Source organism: Python bivittatus, unplaced genomic scaffold, assembly GCF_059951505.1.
Source record: "Python bivittatus isolate LINGU-HERP-01145 unplaced genomic scaffold, Pbiv_v1 ctg000580_np1212, whole genome shotgun sequence".
In the NCBI taxonomy this organism is placed as follows: Eukaryota; Metazoa; Chordata; class Lepidosauria; order Squamata; family Pythonidae; genus Python; species Python bivittatus.
Genome location: NW_028277087.1, coordinates 9,682,113 through 9,705,147, shown reverse-complemented (window position 1 = coordinate 9,705,147; position 23,035 = coordinate 9,682,113). Strand labels below are relative to the sequence as shown.

The following is a 23,035-nucleotide window of genomic DNA, read 5'->3' as shown; positions in this document are numbered from 1 at the left end:
AAGGCAGAAGTTCGTTCAGCACACCCAGTAGACCAATTTTCACACCCTGATCCCCTTGAGATGCAGGGAATGGTGGACATTGTAGACCAATGTTTGTCAACTTTGACAACTTGAAGATGTGTGGACTTCAACTCCCAGAATTCCCCAGCCAGCCTGGGGAATTCCCCTGCTGGCTGGGAAATTCTGGGAGTTGAAGTCCCTCCATCTTCAAGTTGCCAATGTTGAAAAACACTGCTGTAGATCCAGTGCATCTGGAAATCACAAGTTTAGGGAACCCAAGGGAAACTTTTAAAGATAAATAATTATCATCCAAACTATGTGAGAGATTCTTGCCAAAACAGTATACCCAGGGAAACAAGCGAATTTTTCTTGGATTAAAATTTGGTATTATTCCCGCTGAACTATATAGAATCTCTCAGCTTAGTTTTGCAAAACAACTGCTGACGTGATTTATATGGGAGTACAATATAACAAACATTAAAAAATGGAGGAAAATAAACTGTATGAATAATCATTACTTTTTCTTAAATTAAAGGTTATATTCATGCTGAAGGGATAGCACAGAAAAGATGAGGCAGAATTGTTCAGTTGCTCCAGAAGACAGAATTTGAAACAGAAACTTTAAATTACAAGGAACAAGAATTCAGTTGGACATTGGGAAAATTTTCCTAATGGTAAAAACTGGTCAGCAATGGAACAGACTGACTTAGGAGGTGGTGGAGTATCCTGTCCTGGAGGTGTTGAAACAATAGATGGATGGCCTTGGGGATGCTCTCTAAAAACCTTCCAACCCTTCTATGATTCTAAGCTTCAGAAATAAAGAAGTCAAAATAATATATTTGTGAGAAATAGCCAAACGTTTATAAATTATTTAGACGCTGGCTTCACTTGCCTGTTAAAAGTAACTGTTTAAATAAATTAAACATCAAATGCTGATGTTATTTTTCTAGTTTCCTTTCATCTATGTTTGTATCTGAGGTTGTTTGCAGATATAAATCTATTATCATCATCTTAACCAGGCTTCATCATTTGGAGAAAAAAGCAAGGTTATAAAGTTTACTATTCACAAAGAAGTATAAACAATTTTTTTTATGAAAAAGATGCAATGGTCTGAAACTAAACTCTCTCAGAGTCCGCACTACTTAGATATAATAAAAAATAAAGCAGGAATTTAAATAACAGGAACTAGATGCAAGTCCTAGGATTCTAGTTTAGTTGAAACCAACCTGTCCTGTCCTTTGGAAAGTCAAAGTAAATCTAATATTGAGCATGCAAGTTTAGGAACTTTCTTACTTGGTCAAACCTATTCATGATGCCCTGCAATCAAAGTTGCAATCATGATCCTAATCTTCATTCTGATGGTTTGGAAATACAGTGGTACCTCTACTTACAAATGCCCCTACTTACGAAATTTTCGAGATACGATCAGCTCCGGCCCCAAAATTTACCTCTACTTACGAACTCGCCTCAACTTACGAACCGGATCCGCGGCCATTTTCCGCCTGTTCCACGTGGTCCGTGGCCATTTTCCGCCCGTTCCATGTGGTCCGCGGCCATTTTTCCGCCCGTTCCACGTGGTCCGCGGCCATTTTCCGCCCTGCTGCGTGGTCCGCGGCCATTTTCCGCCCATTCCACGTGGTCCACGGCCATTTTCCGCCCGTTCCACGTGGTCCGCGGCCATTTTCCGCCCGTTCCACGTGGTCCGCGGCCATTTTTCCGCCCGTTCCACGTGGTCCGCGGCCATTTCCGCCCGTTCCACGTGGTCCGCGGCCAGTTTCCACCCGTTCCACGTGGTCCACGGCCATTTTCCGCCCGTTCCACGTGGTCCGTGGCCATTTCCCGCCCGTTCCACGTGGTCCGCGGCCATTTTCCGCCCGTTCCACGTGGTCCGCGGCCATTTTTCCGCCCGTTCCACGTGGTCTGCGGCCATTTCCGCCCGTTCCACGTGGTCCGCGGCCATTTTCCGCCCTGCTGCATGGTCCGCGGCCATTTTCCGCCCGTTCCACGTGGTCCGCGGCCATTTTCCGCCCGTTCCACGTGGTCCGCGGCCATTTTCCGCCCGTTCCACGTGGTCCGCGGCCATTTCCGCCCGTTCCACGTGGTCCGCGGCCATTTTCCGCCCTGCTGCGTGGTCTGCGGCCATTTTCCGCCCGTTCCACGTGGTCCGCGGCCATTTTCCCGCCCGTTCCACGTGGTCCGCAGCCATTTTTCTGCCCGTTCCACGTGGTCCGCGGCCATTTTCCGCCTGTTCCACATGGTCCACGGCCATTTTTCTGCCCCTGACACATGGTCCGCAGCCATTTTTCCACCCCTGACACGTGGTCCGCAGCCATTTTTCCGCCCTGCCGCGTGGGCAGCAGCCGTTTTTCCACCCGACGCGTGGTCTGCAGACGCCAGAACGGATTAATGGTGATTACATTGAACCTTATGGGAAAATTTACTTCGACTTGCGACCAACTCAACTTGCGATCAGAGTCATGGAACGGATTAAGTTCGTAAGTAGAGGTACCACTGTAAATTTATTAGGAGTTGCTCCCAGGAAGTGATCATAAGACTGTAGTTTGATATGTGTGATTTCACATCGAAGGATGTTTAAGTCTTAGGATGGAGTGGCATTTTGGATCAAAGGCAAAAAGATGCTCTAGAGGTGCAGCTCCTTAAACCAGACCTGATTTTTCCCAGTATGCTGTTTCTCTGCAAAGGACAGCCACGCAATCTTGCCAAAATCAGAGTTTCTTGAAGGAGTTGCAGGCAGGTATTTTGTTGAGCACCCAATTACTCCAAAACTCCATTTTGCTTTCCATTCTGAAGGCCTACTCAACCCTAATGCTGGTTTCACGACCATCATTTTTGGCCAACCCTAAGCAACCCTTTCTCTCTCTTTTTTCTTTTGGGTAATGGGGAAGCAAGTCATCTTGCAATACACTGGACCAAATCATGGGATTAAAACTGAGGTTCCTGTAGCCTGCTTATTCCTCCTCACCCCCACCCTCGCACCCTCCCTCCCTCCCTCATTGGGATCCTACTTTGGAGACGCCCAGCTGCCAGCAAAAACTCAGGAAACCCTTAAAGGAGATGAGATAGAGGTGGAGTTGGAGAGTGATGGAGGGAAGGAGCGCGTCTTTAAGCTGACGCACAAGGCTTTGGAAGAGAGAAAAGATGACCAGGAGCTGTGGAGGGCAATACGGACAGACAGAGACAAAGAGAGAGAGAGAGAGAAAAACCATGAAAAATTAAAATAACCCATAAAAAAAAAAGAAAAGAAAGAAAACCATGTTAGGAATGGATTCAAAGTGATTGGTAATCCCTCATGGGATGCAACTTTTTGGATACCCCAGGGACATTTTTAGTGCTAAACTTATCCTGATAAAAATGGCATTTACCTGGCCAAACACTATTTCTGGTTGGAAGGGAGCCCACTGTAATTCACCCCCTTCCCCTCTGCTGTAACCTCCCCAATTCACAAAAGCCATACCTCCTTGAGGCGGTCCATGTCCTTGAGGTAGAATCCAATGTAGAAAAGACTTAGGTATGAATTTACAAATTGAAACTGTTTGAAGAAAGGAGAAAGAGAAGCAATAAGAGAGAGAGAGAGAGTTGATGTAACAAAATAAAGACAATCTTGCTGTTTGTCTCTAGCATTGGGCAATTCACAGATGAATCATTTAACAAAAATAGTCCCGCTAAATCAAAACAAAACGGCCTTCACTGAGAATAAAAATTCCACATAAAAGGAAGAAAAAGCGTACATTTTTGCACACCCGGTCACCATCAAAATTCTGGTGGACAAGTATGATTAGCAGCATTAAATAGCAGCATTAATGGAGAGACTTTCTTGCCAAGGCTCACCAAAGAAAGCCAGTCATCGGAAGGAGTTGGGCCCTGTCTGGAGAAACTCCTGCTGGATTTTTGAGACTGTGTCCTGCTTGCTAGAACTGGGACAGGGGTCTCAAAAAGACTCAACTTACCAAGACCATTTTGATGATGAGGTGTTTTTCGTAGGCACTCTGCAAGCGATAATTTTCTGCAAGGAAAAGGAATGAGAAGGAGGTCGAACGTAGCAGTTCTGGAGCTAGACGGATCTTTTCTAGAACCAGAATAAATTCGCTTCCCAATGGCAGCGGTGCACCTCTGTGGGCACCATGTCTCGACAATTTAGTGAATACTGGTATATCTGGCAAACATTCTCTGAGTAGTAACCTTTTTTTTTTTTTAAACATCTGATGATGTATTTTGTGGCTGAGAATTTGATATGGGCCAGTATCTGCTGTCTACGCAATGGTGCCTAAAGGCTGACTCTCTAATAATTGGCGTGAGGGGGTGGCACGGTAGTGACACTTGACCAGTGTGGTCAGACTTGCTGGATCAGATCCAGGTAGGCTCATCTAGGACCATTTCCTACATCAGGCAAATGCCAGTGAGAAACTCAGAAGAAGTGCGTAAAGCGAGGGTCCTCTCCAGCTTAGCCTTTTGCTAAGGGTACTTTTGATGATGTGCTTCTCTATCTTTCATAACTGAAGTTTCACTATTCTATCAAAGAACCTGCGCTCTACTAAGCCGGAAACAAAAACCCCTTTTTCTAAGAAGCAGATTTACAAGCACTTGGTTACTATCTTCATCAGTTATTGTAAGGTTTAAAATAACCAATACATTGCAACCAAACTGCTGAAAATAATCTCTACTGCTATACCTCTAAAAATAAGGAGCGTTTGCCACAATGAGAGCAATTTTCCCCCCAATTTTTTTTAAAAATCCAGTAATGAGACATGGAGGGGGAGAGAAAATGCCCACTAGCGTGCAAAACTTTATTTTATTTGGGTTCCTAAGCTCAAAACTTCTGAAGTTGTTCCAATCCTAGATTGCAGGGACGTACTGCTGAGGTGCTCAGCATCCTCGGTTTCACAGCACTCAACTGGAGGCTGGCTGTTTTGCCCCTTCTCTGCTCTTCTTTTCTTGCGGGCCTTTTCCTGATTTGGGGAGCAAAGTCATATACCATCTAGACCGCTTCTGCACTTGAGGAACTTAAGAGTTTCCATTGGATCAGAGGATGTACAATGTGGATATTTACCCATGTCGTTTAGCCAGTAGGCAATTTTTCTGTAGACTTCATCGCAGGCAGTGACGATGACGGCCAGCATGATTTTGGGCAAGAAGCGCACGAGGCGTGGCAGCTCCTTGATGCTCAGCACAAATTCCTGATCAAGGTGGGGGAAGAAACAAATTGGATAACCATGATTGCACCCCAAACCGGTAAATACAAATGTCTTTCCATAAAGGCAGAGGTTTATTTCTATCATGACCAACTGCTGTTGCTCAACTATTTCTGTTCCATGAATCTGAGCATTTTCTAAAAAAAATCTCAGCTAATTTGGCTATTAACAAATCTACCCACCCACCCATTCATTCACTCAAGACTCCTGGTGGTGAACGAAATGCATTTAAAACATTGACAGTAAATTGTATAAAAATAAACATCCATGGTAAAGTAATAATGTAATAATGTGTCAATCAATATCGATCAATAAAGTCAATTACTAACACATCTCCACCTGATCAACACTGCCCTTCAAACAAGAACCCAATCAACTCAGATGGTATCAGCTCAGTCTAGAAATGCTCCACAAAAGAGCTCAGTTTAAATGTTTTCCTAAATGACAGCAGGATGGGGGCAAGTCGAATGTCAGCAGGGGCTGTTCCAAAGAGTGGATACACGCCCTAGCTTCAGCTCTTCTCGCTTCCCAGAAGTAGGGCACTGTCAGGTCTAGCCCGAAGAACTCCAAGAGACGATGCAAATTCAGTTCTACTGTGTTTGTAGCTAATAGCTACAACCTCTAGACAGAAAATCTCCCCATACTGAAACCTAGCTCCTAAGCCAGCCAGCCACAACACCATGAATTCCTCAGGGAGGTGCCAGCCTCATCCTCTTGAACTTCCCACGGTCCTCCGGTGAACTAAGAACACGCTTATCTCCCTGAGCCTGGCCTTCATAATTCCATTCCATCACAGGCATTAATTACTGCTTTTCCTGAGATGACCACATCAGCCAGGCTGATCTTAGTTGTAATATGCAGACCATACCTGACCACTGCAAATTAATGGTGTAAACGTTTGCACCCCTAGGACATCTTTAAGATGTATGGACCAACTTCAACAGAGTTGAAGTCCACACATTTTAAAGTTGCTGAGATTGAGAAACACTGCTTTAGAGTTTTGCTGTCTCAAAATATCAGTTTGCTAGGATAGTGATATGCTGCCCTAACTTTGGTTGCTGGCCAGGCCCACATCATCCTCGCTGGGGAAACAAGGGAAGTGCCACTGGTAAGCTAAGAGAAGTTAAATATTCCACTATTGTTTGTGAGTCTCATGGTGGAACTCATGGTGCATTTCAGCCCTTGCTGTAAAATATTAATATAACATCATGGCCAAATAGTGATATATTATCCAGATTCACACTGCAGCCTTGGCTAGCTATCAAAATGCATTGTCCTCATTGGTAGTAGTGGTGGGAAGAATATTCTGAAGATGGTGATTAGCTGATAAGTAGCCAATGGCATTATTGAGGATGGTGACTGGCTGATGAGCAGCCAATGGTATTATTTCACACCCTTCTCATAAGAAATGACCGCCCCCTCTGTGATTGGTCAAGGCTGAATAAGATGAATACATCTTCCCTGAAAATGTAGGAAGCATAATAAAAGTTACACATCATGGCTCTGAGGTGGCTGAAGCACTCATTTTCTTTCCAGAGCATTAAGGGTCAGCATAACATTGTTTAAATCTTGGGCTGGGGCAAGATAAGGCCAGTGTTGTGTGATGAACGGCAGTCCTGGAATTGCCAGGATGTCTGATGTAAACAGCACATGAGAAAAGTCACTTGGACACTTTCACCAGGAACACCTCACCTGCAGTTCGAAGCAGCCCAGCATGGTAAGGAAGACAAAGGAGAGGCAGAAGATGCAGATGGGCAAGCTCACCAAACACTGGAAGAGCAACCGCTTCCAAGGTGGGTAGTAGAACTCTTCCGTGTTGGTCACTGGGCTGATACGCTTCACACCCTACAAGGAAAGGAGATGGCAAAGTTGACATCACAAGAGTTGCCTCTGGGGACTGTCCCTAGGCTCATTACAGGACCAAGAGAACAACTACTGATCTTGTTTCAGAATTAGGGAAGCAGACCAGAGATTTAAAAGTGGCCTGAAGCTGGTTGATATTCAGTACCTGATTCAGACAAAGATGCTGAACCATCTTTGTTATGGACCCTCTGTTTTCCCATAGAGAGAAATTTCCTAGGGGTTTATATATGCAAGTAAATTAAAACTGGACTGAATTCATCACAGAAGATCTCCAGCAGGGGTGCAGAAATTCTTCTCCTTTTTTAAAGAGCTGATTAATTTGCCTTCTTTTTCACAAGTTTAGGAAAAGAAATTGAGGAGTTTTCTTCCTTTGTGGTTTTGCCTTGCTTCCTTGTGATTCACGATGCCAGCTGAGAAGATGTACCCAAACTGATGCAGAAGTAGCCAGTTGCTCTGCCACTTTCCCAAGTCCTTTAGCTACACATTAAATCTGGGACTGATCACACCACACTTGTTAAGGCTGGTGAAATTAACAACCGTCCCAGCTCTGTGGTCATCAATGATCTCAAATTCACCTATTTAACCTTGCTTTATCATTACAGTTAAGAACTGGACTATTACTTTGAAGCGCAGCCTGATGGGACCTTGATGTTTTCCATGCTTCTCTGCGCTGCTGATGCTTTTAAGAGCATCTGCCAGAACGCTCATGCACACTGTGAGGCCAGTGCAGCAAGAGGAAGGAAAAATGCCTTCTGCTGGGCAATTCTACTGCTAGACAGAGAAGGCATAATCTTTCAGGCACAGCTGGTATGGCCTTCCCTAAAGGCATGTCCTTTGGAGTAAGGACATGCTGTGAGGGAGGGCCATACCAGCTTCTACCATTACAGGTAGTCCTTGTTAAACAACCACAAGGGACTGGAAAATTTGTTGTTAAGTGGGGCGGTTGTTAAGTGAATTGTGCCTGATTTTACCTTTTTTGCAGCAGTCATTAAGCGAATCACCGCAGCCGTTAAGCGAATCACACAGCCATTAAGTGAATGATGCAGTTCCCCATTGATTTTGCTTGACGGAAGCCAGCTGGGAAGGTCACAAATGGCGATCATGTGACCCCAGGACACTGCAATCGTCCTAAGTGCAAACTGATTGCCAAGCACTGGATTGTGATCATGTGACTGGAGGGGTGCTGTGACAGTTGTAAGTGCAAGGACCGATTGTAAGTCTCTTTGTTCAGCGCTGTTGTAACTTCAAACGGTCACTAAATGAATGGTTGTTAAATGAGGACTACCTGTACTTGCTTTTGTTACTCCTGCCATCATGACTACAGGTGCACCTGCAATTGCTTGCACTCAATTTTTCCCTCCCCCAAGAAGGATGGGACATGTGAGAAGCAGGAACTACCCAATGTGTTCCCTGATCAAGCGTCACATCAAATGGCATCTGGCTGAGCTGGTTTATCTGATACACATTTCTCTCACTTAGCGGAGGCATATGCCACACAAAGTAGAGAAGAATGTGGGAAAACAATGGCTCCCATTTCCTCCTCCACAGAGAAATGGGAGAAGTCAGAAGAGTAGCTGAAATGATATCAGTTATATAACCTAAGCCTTACCCCCTAAATTTATCAGGCTAACTGGGTTAGATGGGGGGACTGGATCTAGGCCTTTGGGCAAATCTGTCTTCCCAACCTTGATGTATAGAGTTTTCTCACTCCTGCAAGTAATAGATACAATGACTGGTTAAGGCTGAATAAGATGTAAGATGAAAACATCTTCCCTGAAAGTGCAGGAAGCACAAGGAATACCATGTTGGACACAACGAAGGTCCATTTTGAGCAGTTTCCTTTAAAGTAGGTAGTAGGCAGATCTTCTGGGTCAGTGCTTCTCAACCTCAGCAACTTTAGGATGTGTGGACTTCAACTCCCAGAATTCCCCAGCCAGCATGCTGGCTGGGAAATCCTGGGAGTTGAAGTCCACACATCCTAAAGTTGCTGAGGTTGAGAAACACTGCTCTGAGTGATGACTGGCAAAGGTTAGCAATTAAGCAAAGGAAGACTTTCTCCACCTTAATCAAAGCTCCCACAATGAAGACAGGTTAGTATAACCAGGGATCTATTTCTGTTTTGTGAATTTTGAGTTTTTGTGAACTCTTGTCTTGTTCCTTCCTCCCACAATCCCAGGAGTGCCTGGCCACTTCCTCCCATGAAGCAGCCTAACATGGTGAAAGTGAAATGTGAATAATCCTCAGATCAGCTCTCTTCATAAGCCCACTTGAGATGCTGTTCAAGTGATGGCTGGCTGCAGCAGAAAAGCTTTCCTGTGCATAGATGGACATGTGTGGCTATCATATCAGCCAGGACTGTGTGGATGTCTGCAGGAAGCCAATGTCATTGGAGTGATTTCAGAAGAGCTCAGTGCAAAGCCCTGCTCCTCATTCCAGCTATCTAAGACACACCTGCTATTTCCATCTGCAGCATCTTCTCTTTACTCTTCCTAGAACTAAGGGAGGCCCATTACAACTGTTCAGTGGAAAACTACCTAATTTGCACACAGATTCAGCCTCAGACTCAGAAATCTCCAGTTCAAAGAATCTCAGAAATAGGCAGGTGTTTAGGAGAGCAGGGCAGAGCAGAGCAGAGCCTCCTGGGTTAAATGAGAGGCTGACAACAGGATGGCTTTGAATGTCAAAATATCTGTGTGACACTCCTAGATGTTATCCACCAACGCCTCCCCCCCAGTTATTTATTTTTTTTAAACCTGTATTTTCTCCTTGAATTTCAAAAATAAAGTTTTGCTGTTGGTGACTAATGAGCCAAAGTTCACTTGTGGATAAGCCAGGTTTGACATACTGTAAGGGCTACCAGTTGTGGAGTTTCCATCACAGGTCAAAGTTCAGCCTGAGTCTAAGACACAAATGCCACCCCAGCCTAACACCATTTTTCTGAGCTAGATCAGACACCACTGACCCGGAACTGTGGCCGAGGCTCTTCAATGGATTCTGCTGGTGTGTCCAAAGTTCCCCACTTGTATGCAAATTCAGCTCCCCGGCGTTTCCACTCCTCCAGGAACAGCGTGGACCAGATAACATTGAAGATAGCAAATATAACACAGCAGATGTCCCGGCTGGTCTAATTAGGAGGGGAAAGAGTGATTAATGAAGAGCAAAGAAGGGCTGGAAACTCCACTGTTTTATCAGCTTCTAAGTAGGGTTGCCTTTCACAGCTACCCATCAATCAGAAAAATCAACCCCAAAACCAATCATCTTGTTCTGTAATTCCACTCAAAATTCATTTTCTCACAATGGCCAGCCAGATACATCTAGTAAGACATTAAGGGAACAGCCCTCCCCTCTACACCTGAGCAGTAATCTGCAAAACATTTCACTCCAAAACATTTCTAGCACAAAATTTCAGACATGTCCCATTTCAAGTGTGAACTGTGCTGATTGGAGCATGGAACTGTTCTGACTGCAAATGCAAGTGTTTCAAGCTTGCAACATCTTTATTTTTGAACTTGAAATCTTTTCAAAATGTTCCAGACAGCCTATTCCACTCAAATCAGGATGCTGCACTTGAAACATTTCAAAATGGGGACATTTTGCACACCCCTTGGATTTTAACATCTCAGGAAGACTTCCTCTGCACAAAGAGATTCCTTTTGTTGTTAGTCGTACTCACACCTAGTAACTATTAAACAAAAACCCCCAAAACACCCTTTTTTCTCTCTGAAGCCAGAAAATAGGGACTGCCTTAGTGGTAGAATCCTTAGGGTTGGTTGGTGATCAGAAGTACCATGGTGGATCAGAATACAGGAGCTTACCCTAGTAAAGGTAGACTGCCTTTGAAGCTGGAGGGCTGAGTGTTAGCCATGGATCCTGGTGGCCACTGATAGAGAAGATCCCTTCTGAAGAGATCAAATCATCCATCTGATCTAGCATCCTGTTCTTAACAGTGCCCAGACAGATGTTTCCCGGAAGCTCATCAGCGGGAATGAAAACCTCAGCCTTAGATAGCTTTCATCTAGTTTGTTATGATTAATAAATGTTAGATCCATCTTCCATTAAAGTCTGATCATCATTTAAAGGCAATGGACTTTGTATGTGTCCATGGGGAATGGATAGGTAAAACATACAAGAACTAATTAACATTGTAATGGTATGTGGGAAAGAGGGCCAAGAGATGCTGCCGAGGGAATGGTCAGTAAGAGAAAGCATAGCCCACAGCTGGATAGCGGGTGGGGCAAGAGGCTCAGAAGGGACCCTCCCTCATTTCTCGGGCTGTAAAGGAGATGGGGCTGGATAATTGGACTTTCAGACTTGCAACATTCTCTTAATGTAGCTTTACAATAAAGTAAAATTAGCTCATCTGGTGGTGTTTCCTGTCTGGTCTACCTAGTAAAGCTGACACTTATGGAATCAACTGCCACAGATTGAATTAGGGTCCCTTGGTTACATTTAAAATACTGACAAATTATAGAGAAAATGTCAAACGATTAGCCAGGATAGTAAGAAGAATTTCTGTGAATAGAGGTAGGTAATCTGAATACAAGACCCTGAAGGGAAATGGAAAGGACACTTATGTCGTCTTCTTTGTAGAGAAATAAGGCTGTCCGCTGTTAGAATACTACAGAGTGGGCCTTTGATATGATCCAGTAAGCTCTAACTGATTTCAGGCATTCCCTGTTCTATTTCTGCCTAGCTTCAGGTGGTTTGCCAAGTATGATCTGATTTGGAGGAGGAAGATCTTGCCTTAAGTGACACAGGTCTTGATGTTACTGTAACACACACCATGTAATGGTATGTTTAGAGCCTCAGAGAGAGTCACAACTGCACCATTTGTACATTCCTCAGCTATCAGGTGATTGATTAGCCTCCTTGTGTATCCACAGAGGCCGCTAGTAAAAAACTGAAAAAGTCTTCACCGTAACAAGCTGAAAGATAAATTGGATTCTAAAGCAACAGCAATCCAGTTACTGAGATTTTTGTATTTTTATTCCCTTCCTTTTCAATAAATCTCGTAATTGACTGTCAAAAGCTTAATACACCATGGGTGGCTGTCCTTGAAGGTGGTACAAAAAGCTTCATTGGGCAGAATGTGACAGCAAAAGACTCACAAAAGCTCAGCGCTTTGATCATATTACACCTTTTCAACACATCTACATCCACAGTCTATTTAGTTCCAGGCCCAAAGAAAAATGGTTTCAACCTTTATAACCCTAGACAGATGAGGCCAACTTAGGGATCAGTTGCGTCCATCTCAACTTGCCAGAATTTTACCATCAATTGCTGAGACCCACTGGCATCTGTGGGGTGGAAGGAGAGGACAAGGCATGGGTGGTGACATCATGGCCCAAGCCACTGACTTCCAAACTTGCACGCAACATCATGCTGCAACTACAGATGATCATGTTTTCATCATGACATCACAAGGCATGTATCATCATTTTCACATCATCATGGTTTGTACCAGATGCCTATGCTGAGGCCCAATTCTATGGTCCCTCAACAAAAGCCTCTTGAGGTAGTGAGAATTGGCAATAGGGCCTTTTCCAATAAGGTCCCAATTTTCCAGAAATCTGTTCCTGGAGAGTTATGCATGAGTTTCCTGACTTGTTTTTAAGGCAAACATCTAGTTTCTCTTTAATTATTGTAATAGTTTTATTTTTAGGACTGTTTTATCTTCCTTGTGTTTTTCATTATGATTTCATTTATTTATTGTAATTTTATACCACCCAATAACCAGAGTTCTATTAGGATTTTTAAACAAAATTATGAGCTGCCCTGGCAAAGATAACTCTGAAAAGTAGCAAATAAAGGAATGAAAATAAAACAGCAATACAGGTAGTCCTTGACTTACGACCACAATTGGGACTGGAACCTTTGTTGTGAAAGGATGCGGTCATTAAGTGAGTTGCATCCAATTTTACAACCTTTTTTGTCATGGTCGTTAAGCGAATCTAGCTTCCCCCATTGACTTTGCTTCTCAGAAGCTCCCTGAGAAGGTCACAAATGGTGATCAAGTGACCTCAGGACACTGCAACCATCATAAATACATGCTGGTTGCCAAACGCCTGAATTTTGATCACGTGACTGCAGGAAATGCTGCAACGGTTGTAAGTCACTTTTTTCAGGGCCGTTATAACTTCGAATGGTCGTTAAACGAATGGTTGTAAGTCGAGGACTATCTATAAACCATTCTGAAGAAACATATATAAACCCAGCATGGCCAGTGGTGATGAACATGGCAGTTATAGCTCAGCAACACCTGGAGGGGTGAGATTCCTTAACTCAGAAAGAGGAAAAGAAAACTTCTGCTTTTATCTATCCCTGCACCCTCCTTGTACAACATGGGTCCTCATATTTAGAAGATGAAGATGCTGAAAATGCTGATACTAGTATCTTCATCCTCTTCCAGCTTCTTCTTCGCAATTCCTTGCCTAACAAGATTAGGGGCTTCTTGGCAAGAAAGAAATTGAAGCATTAAATGATCAAGAAGCAGGAAATAAGGTGACCCTCGAGGCAGAGGCTCATTGCAAATTTAAACTGTGTGTTCCTGCTCCTTCTTTGTTACCATAGGAATTGGCAACCTTTGCAGGGAATCTAGGGAGTGCATCGAAGTGGCAGGGATAGACAGGCTTATATGTGCATAGAGGTAAAATAGACACAGACAGAGGAATTCCCGTTCCACGCATCCCACCACGAGTCTGCCTGCATTTGGATCTTCAGCTGAGTCTCCTATTTCCCAGTGATTACTAGCAGGCGAATATGGCAATTTTAGGCAGCATCGAATCTGTGAAAAGGAGCTTCTCCGATTCTCCCTGCCTCCAGAACTCTCAATGGAGCTTAAACAGCATGTTTCCCCACCACCACCAACTTAATCTGCATGGACATTATTGGTAGCAAAGACCAAGGAGGGGAATTGGATATTGAAGGTAGAGGGGCTGCAAAAAAAGTTTTAGGGGTTGTGTGTGGCCCACAGCTATCCATCCACCCCTTCTGTAGACCAGCCCTTTCTTTTGCTTTCTCTCTCTCTGCCCTTCTTTCCCCCTAAGTTCTTAACAAGGGCCTTTGTTTTTCCAACTCGGCCATATAATCTGCTCCCTTCGAGGATGCCAAACAATCTGCCTTAGTGACTTTTAAACCCAAAACAGTCTTCCATAGCTTTCTTGTTCTCATAAACAATTCTACCTCTTCTTTCTTTTCCACCCTGCTGACACCTCCAGTCTTCCTTTGCGCTCAGAACCCTCCTTTTCTGTTAAATTTCTGCCCCTTCCTTCTGCTCTTCATTCACACATGAAAACAGTCCCTGAATTCTGGGACAGAGAGTTCCTCAATCAATGGTGAGAATATAATTATAATTCTATGCGTACTTACTTGGGAACAGATGCCACTGAATTTGTTCTACGTCTGTCTAAACAAGCCGAGAATCAGATTTCTTGTAGGTATATGTATATATTCATCTTCGCTCTCTCTCTTTTCTCTCACTCCATTATTTCTTTCCTTCCTTCTCTACATCTCCATCAATAATAACAATTAGCTTGCAAGATATTTGGCTTGTACTGTAACAATATTGACTATTTCTCTGTACTCTACATTTTAGTTCAAAATGTGCAGGATATTTAGGGGTTTCTAATGGATATTGGTGTCTAAGTTCCCTTTGTCCAGAATGCCACCATGCCACTGCTATGCACTTCAACCCCTCACCTGATCATTCTCTGTGAAGGTGTAGAGGAGGGAGCCAAACACAGCAGGGTAAACCATGGCTGACGTGTAGAAGCCCAGCCATGCGAAGTACATGGCAATCTTCACACCAAAATAGTCACATATTTCATCTGGTGGGAGAAGAGGAGCAGTTTCAGGAGAACATATGGATAGAACTTGAAAGAATAGACAAGATCACTCTTTCCTGAAGTTGTGCTACTACAGAGATCTCTCAGTTCAATCAAATAGAAAATTACATTTCATTAATATGTGTTTTGCCACTGTGACAAAGGAACAAGGAACAAGAATGGCCTTCTTCCTCAGGTGTCAGATAGTCTATGCCAGATCCAAGTGACCGTCAACCCAACAATCTTATCTCCGTTCATTTTCCTGACTGTTTCTAATGCCCTGGGGCTACTTTGTCCAAACACTCTTTCTGGACAGGTAACATGAAAGCAAATTCGGAAGTACAGTACCTTATTTACATTCTGTCTGGACTACTGCAATGCACTCTACATGGGGTTGTCTTTGAAGACTGTTCAGAATGCAGTAACCATGCTGTTGACTGCAACCGTTTATATGAAGGATGTGACTCCCACATTACAGCAGCTTCACTGGCTGCCATTCTAGTTTCCAACACATTTCAGCCAGTTAGGTTTTAGAAGAGAAGTTTTTCTCTCTATTCTGTCAATGACTAAAGTGGACTCGGTGAGAATGTGATGGCTCCTAATGTACTTCTATCCAGGAAGGTCCTTGGGAGGGAAAAGATACAGCTTACCTGAAAGCCCAGCTAGATTCTGACAACTACAGGGCTATGTCCAAGTTATTTTCTTGGCAACAATATTGAAGTGATTTGCCATTATGTTCTTCTGAAATATTTTTGGAGTTCCCAATCTAGTCTGTAGAGCATCCTCCATCCAAATACAACCCAGCTTAGCTTTTTTCAGGGTCAACCAAGGTCGGAGAGATGCTATCACCTGCTCTGATCTTCTGACTTGTTGTTTAGTCGTTAAGTCGTATCCGACTCTCCGTGACCCCATGAACCATACTGCGCCAGGCCTTCCGGTCCTTCACTGCCTCCCTGAGTTTGCTCAGTTTCATGCTCATTGCTTCAGTGATGCTATCTAACCATCTCATCCTCTGCCGTCCTCTTCTCCTTTTGCCTTCAATCTTTCCCAGCATCAGGGTCTTTTCCAAAGAGTCCTCTCTTCGCATTAGGTGACCAAAGTATCTGAGCTTGAGCTTCATTATCGATCCTTCCAATGAGCAATCAGGGTTGATTTCCTTTAAGATTGACTGGTTTGACCTCCTAGCAGTCCAGGGGACTCTCAAGAGTCTTCTCCAGCACCACAGTTCAAAGGCATCAATTCTTCGGCGCTCCGCCTTCTTTATGGTCCAGCTCTCACAGCCATACATTACTACTGGAAAAACCATAGCTTTGACTATGCGGATCTTTGTCGGCAAGGTGACGTCTCTGCTTTTTAATATGCTATCTAGGCTTGCCATAGCTTTCCTCCCAAGGAGCAAGCGTCTTTTAATTTCATGGCTGCAGTCTCCATCTGCGGTGATCTTGGAGCCCAAATAAATGAAGTCTGTTACTGCCTCCATTTCTACCCCTTCTATTTGCCAGGAATTGATGGGTCCAGATGCCATGATCTTAGTTTTTTTAATGTTGAGTTTCAAACCAGCTTTCGCACTCTCCTCTTTCACCCTCATCAAGAGGCTCTTTAGTTCTTCTTCACTTTCTGCCATTAGGGTGGTATCGTCTGCATATCTGAGGTTGTTGATGATTCTCCCTGCAATCTTAATTCCGGCTTGTGATTCTTCCAGCCTGGCATTTCTCATGATGTACTCTGCATATAGGTTAAATAAGCAGGGTGACAGTATACAGCCTTGTCGTACACCTTTCCCTATTTTGAACCAATCGGTTGTTCCGTGACTGGTTCTAACTGTTGCTTCTTGGCCTGCATACAGATTTCTCAGGAGACAGGTAAGGTGGTCTGGTACTCCCATCTCTTTAAGAATTTGCCACAGTTTGTTGTGATCCACACAATCAAAGGCTTTTGCATAGTCAATGAAGCAGAAGTAGATATTTTTCTGGAACTCTCGTGCTTTCTCCATGATCCAGCGAATGTTGGCGATTTGATCTCTAGTTCCTCTGCCTCTTCGAAACCCAGCTTGTACATCCGGTAGTTCTTGGTTCATGTATTGCTGAAGCCTAGCTTGTAGGATTTTGAGCATAACCTTGCTAGCATGTGAAATGAGTGCAATTGTGCGATAGTTTGAGCATTCTTTGGCATTGCCCTTCTTTGGAATTGGAACATAAACTGACCTTTTCCAATCCCGTGGCCACTGTTGCGTTTTCCAAACTTGCTGGCATATTGAGTGCAGCACTTTAACACCATCGTCTTTTAGTATTTTAAATAACTCAGCTGGAATACTGTCATCTCCACTAGCTTTGTTGTTAGCAATGCTTCCTAAGGCCCACTTGACTTCACTCTCTAGGATGTCTGGCTCAAGGTCAGCGATCACACCAGCGTGGACATCAGGGACATTAAGATCTTTCTTGTATAGTTCTTCTGTGTATTCTTGCCACCTCTTCTTAATCTCTTCTGCTTCTGTTAGCTCCCTGCCTTTTTTGTCCTTTATCATGCCCATCTTTGCACTAAACGTTCCTTTCATATCTCCAATTTTCTTGAAGAGATCTCTAGTCTTCCCCATTCTATTGTTTTCCTCAATTTCTTTGCATTGTTCATTTAAGAAGGCCTTCTTATCTCTCCTTGCTATTCTCTGGAAATCTGCATTCAGTTGCTTATATCTTTCCCTTTCACCCTTGCTTTTCGCATTCCTTCTTTCCACAGCTATTTGTAAAGCCTCATCAGACAGCCATTTTGCTTTCTTGCATTTCTTTTTCTTTGGGATGGTTTTAGTTGCTGCCTCCTGTACAATGTTACGGACCTCCGTCCATAGTTCTTCAGGCACTCTGTCTACCAAATCTAATCCTCTAAATCTATTCATCACCTTCACTGTGTACTCACAAGGAATATGATCTAAGTCATACCTGAGTGGTCTAGTGGTTTTCCCTACATTCTTCAATTTAAGCCTAAATTTTGCAGTAAGAAGCTCATGATCTGAGCCACAGTCAGCTCCTGGTCTTGTTTTTGCTGTCTGTATAGAGCTTCTCCATCTTTGGCTGCAAAGTATGTAATCAATCTGGTTTCGGTATTGACCATCTGGTGATGTCCATGTGTAGAGTCGTCTCTTGTGTTGTTGGAAAAGAGTGTTTGCTATGACTAGCTTGTTCTCTTGACAGAACTCTATTAGCCTTTGCCCTGCTTCATTTTGTACTCCAAGGCCAAACTTGCCTGTTATTCCGATTACTCCTTGACTTCCTACTTTAGCATTCCAATCCCCTATGATGAAAAGGACATCTTTTTTTGGTGCTAGTTCTAGAAGATGTTGTAGGTCTTCATAGAAGCGGTCAACCTCAGCTTCTTCAGCATCAGTGGTTGGGGCATAGACTTGGATGACTGTGATATTGAATGGTTTGCCTTGGATACGCACTGAGATCATTCTGTCGTTTTTGAGGTTGTACCCCATTACTGCCTTTCCGACTCTCTTATTGACTATGATTGCAACTCCATTTCTTCTAAGGGTTTCTTGCCCACAGTAGTAGATATAATGGTCACCCGAATTAAATTCACCCATTCCCGTCCATTTCAGTTCGCTGATTCCCAAGATGTCGATGTTCAGTCTTGTCATCTCATGCTTGACCACATCCAGCTTGCCTTGGTTCATAGATCTTACATTCCAGGTACCTATACAATATTGTTCTTTGCAGCATCGGACCTTCTTTTCGCTTCCAGATACATCCACAGCTGAACGTCCTTTCGGCTTTGGCCCAGCCGCTTCACTCTTTCTGGAGCTACTTGGAATTGCCCTCCGCTCTTCCCCAGTAGCATATTGGACACCTTCCGACCTGAGGGGCTCATCTTCCGGCGTCATATCTTTTAGCCTTTTAACATTGTCCATGGGGTTTTCTTGGCAAGGATACTGGAGTGGGTTGCCATTTCCTTCTCCAGTGGACCACATTTTGTCAGAACTCTCTGTCATGACCTGTCCGTCTTGGGTGGCCCTGCACGGTATAGCTCATGGCTTCACTGAGTTACGCAAGCCCCTTCGCCACGACAAGGCAGTGATCCATGAAGGGGGATCTTCTGACTACTTTCTCCCAAAGGCAAAAATGCCTCACAAGAGACTACTTGCTACCCACAATCTTTCTGCCAGCATTTGCTCTTAAAGCTTCTCCATCCATTTCCCATCTTCCATAAATATTTTACCAAGGTGCACACATTCATCTAGTTTGCTGCCATTTATGTATAACTTCAAATCATTCTCCCTCTTCCAAAACAACTTTTTATTTCCACTGAAATTGCTCTGCATTTTCTCAGCCTCTTTTGATCTTAACCAGCCTTCTCTCTTTGACTATGTTTTTTTCCAACTATTTTTTTTCTTTCTATACATCTTTCTCTCTTCCTCCTCTTTTGCAGCAATAATTCTCTTCCAGGCATTTTTTTTCCTCATACATGGCCTCTTTCACTTCCACCAAGCATCCTTTTTCATATTTAGTATCAAAGCAACCCCACACACATAGAAAATGATGTGCGGCTTCTAGCTGTCAACTGATAGGCAACTGTATTTGAATTGCAAGATCTTGATAACCAATAGATGGAGGCAAAGAGATCCAGAAAATAACCCTTTACTGCCATCTTGTGTTTGCCTGGATTATAGCAGATCTGGTAATCCTGACCAAGTGCAACTCTGCATCATAAAATACTTATGCTGATCTGACTCAGCATAAAATAAATTTAGTTCCTTTATCACACCTACTGAGAGGTTGGGTTCAGGTTATATAGGAGAGCCAGGGCCTTTTTGCTGGGGAAGCAATCGCCCTGACCCACATATGCGATTTGTGATTTGAAATGGAAAAAAAGAAGAGCAATACTTTTCAACTCCAATAAAGCAAAATGAGTCCCATGTTAAGGCTTGGGATTAGAATGCAGTGAGAAAAAACAAAAGTGGGGCGGTAGGACTCAAATGACTGTTCTACCCCGGGACCTGTCCGAGTCAAGGGGCCATACCCAAAGGCTGGGCTTCGCAAATGGCTTGTACCCACGATTTCATCAGCCGGTTTAGAATCCGTTGCTCGTGGATGGGGAAGACTTGCTGGAGGATGCCACGAGCAGACAGCTCAGGGACTGTGAAAAGAAGGAAGGAAGGAAGAAGAACAGAGCAGAGCAGAAGACCAGAAATCTCTTCTCAGCTCTCCACACTAACAGCAGCCACTTGGGCCCCATTCCTTGGCACTGCCATTGTGGATCACATCCCTGGGCAGATAGCCACTGTGCTAGCAATATGCCACAAATGTACTGAATCTGAAAATGCACTCTGGAGCAAAAGGAGGCCCACCATTTTGAGCTGGATGGCCCATTCAGAATTTGGAGAATGTGCCGTGAGTATCCATCTCAAGCAGCTACGATGGGCTGCGGGTGTTTCTGTTTCAGTCTACAGGTAGTCCCCGGGTTAAGAACGCCCAGTTTAAGGATGACCCATAGTTAAGGACGGAGCCTATTGTAGCAAAATTCGAATTAAATACACAATGATTCGAGTTCATTATACAATACTACTTATACAGTATTATACAATAATAGTGTTCTGGCTTACATACAAATTCAACTTAAGGACAGATCTTGGGAACAGAACTTGTTCTTAAACCGGGGACTACCTGAATTTATAAAAAGGCAATAATTTACTGGAAGTCAAACAGGTGAGGATATTTCTCACTACAGGACCTCTTCCTGACCCCAGAGGCTTCTGGCTTGCTAGGGCTTGCCTAGGCCTTTTTTCTCCCTTACAGGTGTTAACTCTTTCAAAAAAGAGGTTACCCCCCCCTTCTTATTTTCTAACTCTGTTTAAGTCAGGCCCACAAACATGCTTGGTCACTTGGTGGATGTGGATAATCCATACAACTTGAGCTTGTCCTTGAATTTCAACACCACAACGTGAGAAAGGAACAACTGACCTCAGAATGCAAAAAAAAAAAAAAAAAGAAGAAGACATGAGAAAGAATAATAAACAGATGATGCGTTATGGCCCTAAACAGACCATATTAAGGGGCGATCTTTATCAAAAAGTTCCTTTATTTGTTTGCTTGTTCAATTTATAAGCTGCCTCAATCGTCCAAGCAAATCTAGGCACCATGCAACTTATTAGAACAATAAAACAAGCAGGAAACGGTGACAAACGGCAAAAAACAATAGATATATTACTGTACTGATTGGGGAAAGAAACACCAAGAACCGAGGAATAAAATCCCAGAATCGGTGGGGGATGATAAAATTGCTTTGCTCCAGGGCCGGCTGAAAGTGATAAGTTTTAAGGGATTTTCTAAAAGATAGGGTTAGGATTGGTTGCATGGACTTCGAGAGGATAAGCAGTTGTTTCTGCTTAATCTCTTTTATAGGGTGGCTGCTTTAAATTCAACATCATCTTTCTTTCAAGTCAATCCTAATATATAGTTAGGATATATTATTACAGTGATCAGGGTGTCTGCAGAGTATGGCAAAAAAAAAAATCAAGATGAACTTGAACTCTGCTTCTTTTTTATGCGCGTTGACACTCCTGACAGCCTATGAAGACAGACTAAAATAATGTGTGTGGGTCCTAACGCTTAGGCCTCTTATAATAAGCAACACATCTTTATCATTCCTCCTCACATTCGTCCCTCACTTTTATTCCATTTGCATTTTTGAACTAGGTACCGATTCCTGTTCACTTTCCTTCTATTCGGTGCTATCTGCTTTTTTCCTCTTATGATTACAATACTGTAATCATAATTTCCAGTCATTAAAAGACAACTTTCTCTAAGTTGACAGCACCACTCATCTTTCTTCACTGGCCAAGGGTGCTTTAAGCTGCCTGCCCCCCCTCCACCCCACCCTACCCCAAATGAAGGAGCTACAATTCAAGGAAATTTGTATGATTTGATTTCTATTGAATATTTCAGTGGCACCTTAGCTGTCCAGGGGTGAAGGAAGGTGAAGACAAATGTTCTTATGTTAACTTTCTTCATTCTCTTACATTTGCAATTCTATACTTTGCCCTAATTAAATTTTCACTTGATTAAAATTCTTTTCAGCATGATCAATTTCAGAGATGGCTTGAACATGGGAATTGGGGCAGGGAAGGGAAGGAACAAAAGCATCTAATTTGGGAAGCGAATATTAAATGTTCCTTTTAAAAACTGTCTTACTCTAAGATTCAATTTGCAAGGTGCCCCTTAAGAAGGAAGAAAGAAGTGGCAGTGGTGCCCATCCCAGCCAATATGTTCAGCTACAATCCCAATCACAGCAGTTTTATTTCAAGGTTGACAAGTGAGGATCTGAGACTGTCCCTTCAAAGGGCCAGGTTTGGCCCAAGTATTCTAGCTGCTGACCCCAATCAACCACTCTTCTGTTAAAATAGATCACAGATAAGACAATCCAAATTAATGGACATGAGCATGCCTGGATTTACGGAATTAATTATTATTTCAATTTAATGCATCCCCTATATCCTCTGCTGGCTTCTTGCAAGGCCCTGAAGACATGGATTTGCCAACAGGTACGGGGACCTGGGTGTGTGGTAGAGCTGGTGCAGTGGCTGTACTAATTGTTTTGATGAATGCAATTACGGGCTGTGAGTTTTATGTATTTTAGGATGGTTTTTATATGCCTTTATATTTTTTCCTTGTTTTTAAATTGTTGTATTGTTCTTTTTTGTTGTTTTCATATTGGTTCTAATGGTTTGTAAGACAGGCAGCTATATAAATTTGAATCATAAATAAATACTCAGAATTTGCTAGCGCGGAGCAAATGCAAAAGACACGGAACAGAGAAGATTCAGCATAACACAGAAACCTGTGCAAGAAACCAGTTCTGGTTTTAGCCAGCACATGCATGGCACTCGGTACGTTCCACCTCCTGGCCCAGTCCCCACTCACTGATTGGCTGCCCTTCCAGGAAGTGAACGTTGTGCAGCACTTCGCCCTGCTTGGCCCGCAGGTTCTCCAGCCAATACCTGATGATGTTTTGGCGTTCCTGAAAGCAGGATGGAAAAGCTGTGAACGGTGTGGGTCACCAGCCTCTCACGCAAGGCCATGTCCATGACTGGATGGTGCACCTACGGCTCTCTTGGAGGCCATTAATTCTCTTCGACTGGACCGCAAT

At 43.4% G+C, this 23,035-nt stretch overlaps 1 protein-coding gene and 1 pseudogene across 7 annotated transcripts in view; both read right to left on the bottom strand.

The window, feature by feature from the left end:
• The window catches only part of ANO8 (anoctamin 8), a 66,355-nt gene that overhangs the window by 16,410 nt on the left and 26,910 nt on the right, over positions 1-23,035 (bottom strand). For 6 of the 7 annotated variants that reach the window (XR_015797642.1, XR_015797643.1, XM_025170890.2 and 3 more), the window contains exons 5-12: positions 22,810-22,906; positions 19,910-20,026; positions 14,772-14,899; positions 10,036-10,197; positions 6,903-7,055; positions 5,069-5,195; positions 3,969-4,024; positions 3,476-3,550 (exon numbers count right to left, since the gene is read on the bottom strand). Coding sequence is in view for 5 of the 7 variants with exons in the window: in XM_025170890.2 (XP_025026658.1) it covers positions 3,476-3,550; positions 3,969-4,024; positions 5,069-5,195; positions 6,903-7,055; positions 10,036-10,197; positions 14,772-14,899; positions 19,910-20,026; positions 22,810-22,906 (915 nt within the window). In the remaining 2 variants the exon portion in view is untranslated. The remainder of the gene's footprint in view (positions 1-3,475; positions 3,551-3,968; positions 4,025-5,068; positions 5,196-6,902; positions 7,056-10,035; positions 10,198-14,771; positions 14,900-19,909; positions 20,027-22,809; positions 22,907-23,035) is intronic. The other variant, XM_088149547.1, reaches the window with a different exon arrangement.
• LOC103050813 (small ribosomal subunit protein uS8 pseudogene) lies at positions 7,401-7,964 on the bottom strand (annotated as a pseudogene).